We start from the raw sequence: 11501 nt of genomic DNA, 5'->3' as shown, positions 1-11501 counted from the left end.
GCCGATGCTCTGATTACTAAAATGCCGATCTACTTTGATTATTTCTGCGATTTTATCGACATTTTCGATGACAGGTCTGCCTGTGCGAGATGCATCTTTAACATAAAAAATAACCGAAACGGGTCAACGAACCCAAAATTAAACGTTACTAGCTTTTAAAGTATCAAGACCATAAACACCATGCACAATTTCAGCGGCCTAGCATGAATTTTCGCCTTTATCGGACAAAAACTTTAAAATATACCGAATTTTTTCATAGTCGACCTCCATTGTTAACACCCTGTAACTCACAAACGAATGAAACAAACAAAAAACAATGAATGCATTTTTTAAAGTGTAAGGAATCAGCTTTAAAACGAGCCTAAACTTGAAACTGTACGATCGATACTTCACGAGATATCGATCACTAAAGGCATCTATCGTGAAAAACGTCGATTTCTTTTTAGCCAACCTAATATTTTCTAACAACTGTGAACAACTGCACCGTTTGAAGCTAACGATTGACAAGAAACAACCAGAATCGGCCAATAGAAGAGGTGTTGTCCAGGACCAGCACGTCTTTAGTGACTCGCCAGAAAGTCCGAGAGCTTGGTTGGGATGCATCTACCGTATAGTCCGGACCATACACCAAGCGATTCATACCTTTTTTCGCTTTTTCGCACCTTTTCGCGCATTACAAAATTTCCTGAGTGATGAAAACCTGAGATCAAAAAAGGATTGTGAAAATGGATTGCTCGAATTTTTCACCAATAACGACTAAATCTTCTACAAGAGAGGCATTATGAAGATATTTAAAAAAAAGCAACAAATTTTCCAACAAAACGGTGCATATTTGACTCTAATCGGACAACTGAAACCATCTTAAATAATGTTTTGAAGTTCGCGCAAAAATCATCGATTACTTTATCCCCAGCTTCATATTTTACTTTATTATTTCGTTACCTTGCATTCTACGATGAAGTGTCTTAAAATGCACTTAGTTACAGAAGACCTCGTACCACGATTTAACATTTATTAGGGCTACACATTAAGCTCCGTACAAGGAAATTATTGAAGTTGTTGTTTCGTTACATACTAGAGTTACGTAAAAGGTCTGTTTAGTGGTTCGCTGTTTCCTAACAAAACACTGACAGCTTTGCACTTTGCTTACTCTCCGTCGAAGCTCGCCTAAAAGTCCTTCAGATACCTGCCCACTACCCCCGACCTCGACCGGTTCCATTACTTCGACATTGTTTACCTGTTTGCCATTCGCGCAATAATGCTCCGTAGCGCGGTGGCCGCAGCCCGCAGCCCACATTTCCCGACTGGCCACTTGACGCCGGGTCCTCGTACGACACCTGCCGACGGGATGCGAATCGTGATGCTCGTTTTAATTACGATCAACACTATTACCGCCCGGCCGGTCGATGAAGTGTGGCCACCGGCCATTCGATGCCGGCTCGTGCCGGCTCCGAAACCACAACCCTCCGCGGGCCATCGACGTTACACTCACCGAATTCTCACTCCCGGTTCTTCTTCTTTCTCCCCCCCCCGACAGCTGGAGGCAGACTCGAAATCGGATCGTAACGGCACCGCGGAGCGCCATCTGTCGGAGCTGGAGCGCACGACCCGGTTGGTGCAGCAGCTGGAGTCGGTCGAGACGGAGTACGAGTCGATTATCAACAAGCTGCCGCGGGACTGCAGCCAGATCGAGCGGCTCCGAGGGGCCGGCCGGCCGGCGGAGCAGACGGGCGACGGGGGCCTGTACCTGATAGCGCCGGCCGAGCAGCACCACCCGCTGATGACGCAGTGCTTCGGCGAGTGGACGACGGTCCAGCGGCGCCAGGACGGCACGGTCGACTTTAACCGCTCGTGGGAGGAGTACGCCGGTGGGTTCGGGACGCCGGCGGGCGAGTTCTGGATCGGCAACCAGGCGCTGCACCACCTGACGCAGGACAACTGCTCGCGGTTGCGCATCGTCATGCAGGACATCTACGACCACACCTGGCACGCGGACTACGCCACGTTCCGGATTGCGGGCCGCGAGGCCGGCTTCCGGCTCGAGCTGGGCGGCTACAGTGGCAACGCTTCGGACGCGTTCGAGTACCAGAACCGGATGCAGTTCTCGGCCATCGACGTCGACCGGGACATCTCGAACACGCACTGCGCCGGCAACTACGAGGGCGGCTGGTGGTTCTCCCACTGCCAGCACGCCAACCTGAACGGCCGCTACAACCTCGGCCTCACCTGGTTCGACGCGTCCCGCAACGAGTGGATCGCGGTCAAGTCGAGCCACATGATGATTGCTCGCCGCGCGGACTGCGACCACCCAACGCCGCCGCCGCCGACCGAAGGGCCAGCCAGGGATGGTCCATCGACCCCACCGACCAGCGCCGCGGGCTCACACCGGGTGACCGGACGGCCACTCGATACAACGCCCACGGCCGCCACCGCCGCCGTCGGCAGTCCTTCGGCACTATCTTAAGAGAGGTGCCCTCTGGCGGCCAACCAGACGATGGGCGGGAACGATGCGATTCCAGGGTGTCCATTTTGTGGTTCAAAAGCAGGCAGAGCGGGCACAGGAAACGGGCTCCCGCTCTCTCTCTCTTTCTCGGTTATTCCTTTCCTATGTACCAAATTTGCTGAAATGTGTGCGGTGGGGCGATCCCCGGCGACCTACTTGGATCTAATTGATTGTCAGAATGCGCCGGGGACCCGGGGCGTATCCCGTTCCTTGCCCGAAGCGGATGCGTGATTGCAAAAAGTCCATCGGATTACTTCGCCGATTGGATCGCTCTGGGAAGCAAGGAAGCAAGTTTTTTGTGGTCCACCCAAAACGGGGTCCCGGTTCTCGGCGGTTTTTTCTTTAAACTTTCTTCCTCTTTCAAGTCCTTCCTTTGAGGACGCCTCCCTTTGGGAGGTTGTTTACGGGACCGCAAAAGAAGCGCCCATGGGAACAGGAAAAGTGATTTAACGGCACCCCCCAGCGGGGGGATCAACATCCGGACGAAAGTGATGGCGGCGACAGCAAACGGCGTTTTTATAGGTAGGTAGGCACCTGATGGAGCACCAGCAAAGCCTAATAAGGAGCACCGTGGTTCCCGAGATGCATTAAAAGTTGCCTGTCAGCGCCAGCAGCAACCGGCCGGTGGCTTATTTATCACCTTTTCCTCAATTCTTTGCACCTCGCACCGCACCTCGGTGGCAGCGTATCCCTTTTTGGCTGGCCGTATCCGAAACCGAATATCCCCGGACCGTGCGGTGCGCCAAGATGGCGGCCCAAAATTATTGCACCGAAAAGAGAGTAGCAGCAGAGCCTGAGGTCGGGTCGAATGTCGTTGCAGCGCCGCCGCCGCCGCCGCCGCCGCCGCCGCCAGGGCCAGGACCAGGACGATAAATTATGTGGCCGCGTCCAAGGCGTCGTTTGTCGACGGGAAATAATAGTTTCTCGTTCCTTTTTTGCCACCATCACCGCCCCGTAAGCCTGCCTGGTCGGTCCCGAACTCACTCCCGGATTGGTGGTTGATTTATACATAATTTGCCAACGGCCAGACGCCACGCTCTTCGCGGCCTGATGTGCCGCCATTATCGCCTTCGCTACTACGACAGAGTTTATCATATTTCATCTTCCACTTTGCGGGTCCTGCGGGAAAGATATCCTGCGCCGGAGCGCCGGAGACACACAGAGATACCAAAGATTTTATTGCTTCACCGGCATCCAAGTCCACGGTGGGGCCACCGGCACTGCTGCTGCTGCTGCTCCCCGCACTGTGGACCGTGACCGTGCACAGGCACACACACACACATAATAGAAACATATCCGCTTGGTGGCAGCATAGCCAAAGGAAGCATCACTGCACCGTGTGGCCTCCTTTTGGGGTGCCGTTTTCCCCCTTAACGCCTGAATCGAGCAAACGAATCAAATCACTCTCCTCCGATTGTTTCGCATCGTGTTGTGACGTGAGGTCACTGTTACTTTCAAAAGCCCATCACACACACACACACAGTATCGAGCCGTTACAGGTTGGCACAAAAACATCCAGAAGGGTCTTTTTTCGTGTACATACAGCTGCTATTGCGAACCGTAGTCTATTGATCGTTAGAAAGGAGCCACAGCCACAAAGCATCACTCATCAACGGATGACCACCAGATCGGTTGGAGGAATGTACCAAAAAACAAATCACCGACCGCTGAATGAAAGCATTTAAAATCCACACAACACACAAACGCTCGTCTCCTTAGGATTAAGGATGTCCCGTTATGAGCAGGGGAGGCTTCAGGGTTTAGGTCTTCGCGCGTCGGAGGTGAATTTGTAAAAGATTTCAGCCAGCACGTCACGGTGGCTTGTAAGGCAAAAAGGTTAGCGCATAGATTATGTTGCACTGGCGCAGCGAACCAGCACTTAGGCGGCTTAAGTTATTTTATCTCTTGCCCCCCACCCGAGGGTTGAGCGTGCAAAACCTGTACATACTATAGAAATGCGTGCGTCCTTGCACCTTGCTAGTAAGACCCGGCCAGCGATGCGTGTGGCGCGCACGGGTCAAGCTCTCCCATAGTCAAGTCGTAGTGTTTAAAATGCTCCGGACGCGCTCGAGTTTAGTGAAAACATTCCGAATCGACCTACACAAACAGAGCCAGACATTGATTGAAGAGTAAACGCGCGAACAAACCAAAAGACGGTAGGTGAAAGGAAATAAAAAGAGCAAGAAAGAAAGAAAGGTAGAAAGAAAGAAAGAAAGAAAGGTAGAAAGAAAGAAAGAAAGAAAGAAAGAGGTAGAAAGAAAGGTAGAAAGAAAGAAAGAAAAAAAGAAAGAAAGCAAGAAAGGAAGAAAGAAAGAAAGGAAGAAAGAAAGAAAGGAAGAAAGAAAGAAATAAAGAAAGAAAGAAAGAACGAAAGAAAGAAAGAAAGAAAGAAAGAAACAAAGAGAAAACTAAATAAACCAAAACTCGAAGACGTTCGGACGATGTTGCCGTGTGTGGTGTGGCACGGAACAGAAACAAACAAACATATAATGATTAAGTTTTAAATGGTAACCCTGTGAGGACCTTTTGCGGCAAACGATGAATCGCTCGAAAGAACGACACAAAATGAACACAAGAAGACACCTGTATGGATGTAAGGAAATGTTTGTTTTAAGGAAACTGTAACAATAAAATGCTATCAAACTTTTTCTAAATGCTGCGTTTGTTTCATTTGCCAATAGAATTTGAATAATTAACAGTGTCGGTAGGAAGTGGCCATTCACAGTATTTCACTTCACCCGTGAATTGCCCCATTGTCCCATTAATCTCTCTCTCTCTCTGTCGGTTTCTCTCTATCTAATTGCTTCGTCCGATCGCCCACGGCTCCGAGTGCCATTTATCATTATTTCACTCCAATCATAAATTAATAGGCAAATAAATTGATTTTCAAATGCCACTCCGCGTTGTGGTGGGTCTAATTGCCGCGGGGCGAATAAAAATGACACACCATGGATCAATAAGGTGGACCGTGAAACCACGACACCAGGACACGTTCGGAACCAATTTGTCAACACACAACACTCCGCGGATCCCACTCGCTATCGTTATCGCAGCGCAGCGCCCACCTTACGACCAACCCTTCAAGATGTTGACAAGGAGCCAGCAGTGGGAAGGGGTGGGACAACAAAAGCCCCCATACCCGCCGGAAAAATCAGCCACAATCTAACCGCCCCGTAAGCATGACGGTGCGCACCGGGACGGGCCCACCCCACGTCAAGGGACCTAGGGAAAATGTCACTTCGGGGAGTACGTCGACCGTCATTCGGCGAACGGAAATGAAAACTTAATAGGCTTTTCATTGCCTGAGCCCATACTTAAGCCGAGAGCCTCCCGGAAAGAGAGAGAATGAAAGCCGATCGGTTAACTTTCAGCAAAAAGCCACAAGCCACGGCACACGGTTGACAGGGGTCGGTCGGAAAGTCGGTAGTTTATGGCAAAACGGTCGTTAATTTGTGGAAAATTCGATGTTTTTCTTCCGATCCATTTCAAGCGGGTCAACCCGACCAACCTCTTTGGTGGGTTGTTTTTATTTTCAGGCAATTTCGTGACCTTTGTTTTTTGTGGCCGCGCGGACATTCACCGATGAAATTTAGAAGCCCTGCCTCAAGAAAGTCTTCCACTCAACGCCGCACGGGTATCGAATTTCGATGGCTTCATTTAATTCGCGGAAGGACATTTAGAAGGCAACGTTCGAAACGAAACCGTGCCGTGGGAGCACGATTATATTCGCCGATTGCCCGTATGGCGGGTTTTTGGGAACGGGTTGGGGCTGGGTGACATGGCTTCACGTGCGTAGAAAATTTTGAACCTCTAGGATTCCCATGCTAGATCCGCTGTTTTAGGGGTCTATTGTGCTTTTTAGAATGTTAAGTTACAATTTCAGAAGAAATAACAGGGGAACAGGTGTTTAAACCAGCTGTAGGTGTATTTGAAGAATACTGGATTGTTTATGTTTATTGCATTTGGGATTTCGCTAGAAATGCGCCTAAAAGTATGCACAATCAAGCATTTTCCATTTTGCCTTTTCTTCTTTTTTATAAATTCGTTTCTTCCAAGACCTTATGGCAGATTTCGCGGTATACTTTTCAAATAAATAATGAATTCAACGATAAGATTGTTCTGCTATCTTTGGCGTATGGCAAGAGATTAACGCATAAATTGAGTAACATCTCTAGTGTAGTCAGCGGCAAAGAGAAAGTCAACGGCAAACTCTATAATTGCTTCCCTGCCGTATATCTTATCCACTGTTGATTATTCCATCAAACTTAACCCTCAAAGTACGCATCGTGAGCGGAAAGTTCATCATGCATCTCGTTTTCTGGTTTGCGAACCGGTATCGTTCGGGATCAAACTTACTTCTCCATCCGGAGGCGACCACTTCGGCCCGAGTTCGATTGGATTTGCTTCCGGTCGCATCATAAAACAGTCGAAGCGTAAAGTCGGCGCCAGCAACATTCTACATCGCACCACCCCTTGGCAGGGTTTATGGCTTTTATTGTGCATATTTCGCGAGGAAAATTCGAAGCACCGGTCGGTGGTGCTCGAGAAGAGGCAAAAACGACGACAACGATTATGCGCGATGCGCTACGCCGATCGCGGCGTCCATAAATCTGGCACCCGACCGAACCAAACCGCCCGAAAGCCCTTTACGAACCTCACTCTATTCCCGGGGCCCCCGCTAACAAAGTTTGCACTCAATTCTCCACTTTGATACGTTTTTATTTCATTTCGCCAAACGAACTTACATCGCCGTGTGACGATGGTGAAAAATAGAAAACTTGAAAAGTGGCCTCCACGGCCGCGGAAGGTACCGTGGCCGTGGCAAACAACGTCACTCGGGGGGTCGATCACTAATGTGATTCGCAGAAAGCAAAATTTCCATACGCCAAACGCGCCACTAATGGTAATTGACACTCTGATCGACATCCGTTTATCGGGTGATTAATTCGATTCTACGCGCTGCGCTACACGAAGCAAATCGATCTCGGCCGCCTCGAGAGCAACTAGTTTGCAACTCCCGGCAAGCAGCGGTAATGTTTGCAAATCACACAAACATGCACACACACACCCATCCCGGGTGGTTCCCGGGAAGAGGCCCGGCCCTCATTACGGGATGGCGGGAGAATCCGGGGAGAATCTGTCACAGGTACACACGTTTGTCTGCCGATCCGGCCGATCGGTGATTTATGCTCACGAAAGGGAGCTTCCCATTCGCTGGCATTCGCTTCACTGGATTTTGCAATTTTAATTTTCGGCCCCATTCAAAACACGGCGGCCATCGGCGGCGGTCCCGTCGACGCAAGGATCGAGCGCAGAATAACGTTTTGTTTTTTTTGCTTTTTGTACAGTCCGTCCTTTTCAGCTGATGAGGACCGCTGAACGGACACGGGCACCGGAAGTCACACCACACCAGAACGCACACACGTCCACCACAGCCATAGGAAAATACCGAGTGAGTATAAAGCGCAGGAAGCGAATCCGGATGGAACAAACCGACCGGTTTCCAGTCGGACAAATGATGGATTCTTGTTGGTGTGGTGGTGACACAAAAAAAAATGCCGGACGTGAGGATGCCGTTCGACTGTGTGTGTGATCGTCAGTCCAGCCGTGGCAGGAAAGCTTTAGGCAAATTTGTCGTCACTCTGAAAGCCCACGTTGAGCGCGGCAGCATAATTGGTTTGCTGAGCCTTCTTGGTGCCCGTGGCTGAGGGCTGGATTAAAATCTGTCTTCCATCGGCGGCGGGCCAGACCGGCGCCGGGACCGGCATTTGTTTTTTGCGCTCCACTGTTTATTAATGTTGCGAATGCGAACTGCTCTCGCTTAATCTACATCCGCAGCGTCCATCCGCAGTTAATGAAGTACGCGATGCGAGCCGTACTTTTGTGCGCCGTTAATTAAATTCTTTCATATTTGCTTCGCACCACGTGCCGTGTGGGGGGCTGTGAAATGGCAACCGGGAATACGCTCGTCTCCGACAGCGGGATCGTTACTACGTGGTTCGAAAGTTGGAGAATTTGCAGGGTTGAAAAACCAACTACATTATTTTAAACAAGGCTTTAGTTCCTTGAATTCAATCGTTGACACTTTCAAATTTTAAACTTTAACTATTAATGAAGGACCTTGTAGGGTTTCGATCTGGCCACCAGGTAGTGCGTTGCCTAATGTGTTGAATTGCTTACCTGCAAACGGCAAGTCCATGAAATGATTTTGTTTTAAATTAGGCTCTCGCTTCTCACATGTACATGGTTTACGACATCTTTAATCGAACAATAACCAACATTAATGAAGTCTAGCTCGGTAAGTGCCTTACCTATAGGCACTCCGTGTAGCATACGAACAATGTGACCGCCATGAACGACAAGTTTTTAAACCGACAGTAATTGAGTTTGACAACAGTAATGATGTCCTTTCAAGGCAAAAGTTGTTTAACCATCAGCAAGTTTTGTTTGCAAGGGCCCAACCGAAAGCTCGGCCTACGAAAATATGAGCTTGAAATTAATGGCCCGCCTCGGAAGGAGACGGGCAATCAATCGAAGGATCCAGAGGAACGTGTCGGGTACTCGGTGCGCAGCGGATTTGCTTACCCAACCCAACTTGCGTATCACCGAATTACGGCTACAGCACACGCACATAACTTTTATTACACTTTCCACGTTTACGACACGGCCCGGAACGCAGGAAGCTGGAAGTTGTTCCTTGGGAGCGTGTGGCCTGAAAATTGGTTGGTACACGAAGCGCAACCCGCAAGACATGTGGCCCACCTGCACCGGGCATAAATGAGTCTCGTCTCGACGTCGTCGATAACTTTCGTCGGCGTAAGCAACGTCGCACATGACACCGGGAAGCGTAGGCCGCACAAATTATCGTCGGTCCTGAGTCAGCCTCGATGCTCCTCTGCCGCGCCACTGAACTGCTTACACCGGATGAGTTTTAATTTCCAATTGCTGCTTGCCGAAACGCACCGGAATTCGGCAGCCGCTGCCGTTGCTTGGTTGATGCCACCAACCGGGCCACGCAGATTTGCCTCGTCGCCAAGGCGCAAGGATTAACCGGCGAGAGTCTCCAATTTTCTCGCCCAAAAGCACGTCAGCGTCTTCAAGCAACCCGAAGCACCACCCGAGAGGAATAGTTCCAACTCCAGGGCATGGAAAATCAACACCCGAGTGTTAGGCAAAGTTTTCCCGATCCGCAACGCCGAACACCTAATCCTTTTGGCGCGCTTGCTGCTGGTGCTATAAAAATTTGGAGCCACCGAGTGTGAGAGGTTTCGCAGGCGCCTTCCATCCCTCTGGGCGTGAGCTGAGCGAACGAAAAGATATTAAAAAACATAATCACACACACCAACACCAACCGAGTCGAGCGAGCGTGAGCGGAAGGAACGCAACCTCTTTCGCACAGGACGCAGAAGCCGCAAAGGGTCAAGGGTCGCGGGAGGTTATGGGGTGGCCACCCCGCCCTCCGTGGAAGGTAAGTGGATGTGGCAAGTTTGGAGCATAATACAGTAAACAAATAACCTCACTATCTTTATGGTTATTGCGTTGCGCTCCGATTTTGTGGCGCATAGAAAATGGTATCAACCTACCCGTGGCTGTTGCTGCTGCTACTGCTATGTCTCTGTGCGCCCCATTTTCAGCAATATCGCGCGCACACACACACACGGAAAGGACAGATGCCAGCTGGTGCCCGGGTTTTCGGGGCGCACCTAGATTTGAACCCATTATTTGAAACCGTATCGCGACCGGATGGGCCACCACGACCGAGCAAAACAACCGAAAAGCGGGCGACACGAAAAGGACGGCAACCGGCAGGTGATCAAACATAATGTTGAGATAACAAAAACGGGAGCCGGGCACCAAAACGGGCCGGGCGGAAGAAGCGAACGAACGAAAGGAGAAGGAAGAAACCCCTCGCGGGCTGCAGGACTTTCTTTTTCCTGCAGCCACGCTCGGGCCTCGGCCAAAGGACGTGATTTGGTTTATGTTGAGCAATGGTCGTTTCATTCAATTTTCCGGCTTCCTTCCGCCTTTCTACTGGGAAAGCAAGGACGACCGGGGTGGCGATGCAGCTGCGGGAAAATCGATGCACCCCGTAATTGCGGAGACAGTGGCTGCAGTTTCCATTCCATTCCCTTTTGCATTTTTCTCTCGCTCTTTCTAATCGCGATAAAATAGCCTGAAAAAAGCCTTTATTGATGCTTTTATGCTCCGGCCCTTTTGGCTGGCACCCCAAAAAGGAAGCTTTCGCCAAATGAAAGCGTCAGCGGCTCGGTGACTGGGAAAAAAACACTCCTATTCTGGGAAACCAGGGTCTCTTTTGCAAACTAAATGCAGCATTGTCGCACTAAAATGAGCGACATTAAATTGCAGATCAAGCAGGACGAAAAAAGACTACCGATTCGCACCCCGCAATCCGTGGGACTGTGCGCCAACGGCCAACATTATTCATTTTCCTGTGTGTCGTGAGACGTGGATGGGCCAAAAAAAAATAACAAGACGTCCGCAGGACGACCGCAAAAGTTAGTTTTAATCGAATTATTCAGATTACCATAGAATTAATTAAGTTTCCCCTCTTGATGAGCGGGCGATAAGCCGACAACGGAGGGTAATTATAATGCGCCGATAATTCTGCCACCCGCCTCCCCCCGCCTTGCGGTGCACTTCCGGCCCGGGGGAGCTGAGATTTTCCGTTTTCTGCTACGTCCTCATCCGGGAAGCCAAATTTTCCACCAATTTTCAGCTGCCGGTGGATGAGTTATTTGGCATTCATCGACGGTGTAAGGCCAGACGCCAAGAGGTATCTTCGAGCACCACCCTCGGAGCCTTTCAGTCTTCGCAGCCTTCCATTGTTCGGGCGGCACGGGAAAAGTTTGCTGAGTCTGTTGCAACCACCGGCCACCGGCGGTCGGTCGGTCCTCTTGGTTCGATTTTCACTTACACTAGATTAGTTCCTAGAGTGGTGCCGTTCGTTTCATTTGGATAGATTTTACCCAGTTTTCCC

General features: G+C 50.2%; 1 protein-coding gene across 1 annotated transcript; it reads left to right on the top strand.

The window, feature by feature from the left end:
- Positions 1-1537: 1537 nt before the first annotated feature.
- Positions 1538-2464, top strand: LOC128276014 (protein scabrous-like; the record flags this gene model as incomplete). The annotated part of the gene is made up of 1 exon (XM_053014483.1): positions 1538-2464. A coding segment is annotated over one exon (927 nt), but the record flags the coding sequence as incomplete, so codon positions are not given.
- Positions 2465-11501: the final 9037 nt, after the last annotated feature.

Source organism: Anopheles cruzii, unplaced genomic scaffold, assembly GCF_943734635.1.
Source record: "Anopheles cruzii unplaced genomic scaffold, idAnoCruzAS_RS32_06 scaffold00306_ctg1, whole genome shotgun sequence".
Classification (NCBI taxonomy): domain Eukaryota; kingdom Metazoa; phylum Arthropoda; class Insecta; order Diptera; family Culicidae; genus Anopheles; species Anopheles cruzii.
The sequence above is the reverse complement of the archived record's forward strand: the minus strand, read 5'-3'. Positions and strand labels throughout refer to the sequence as shown.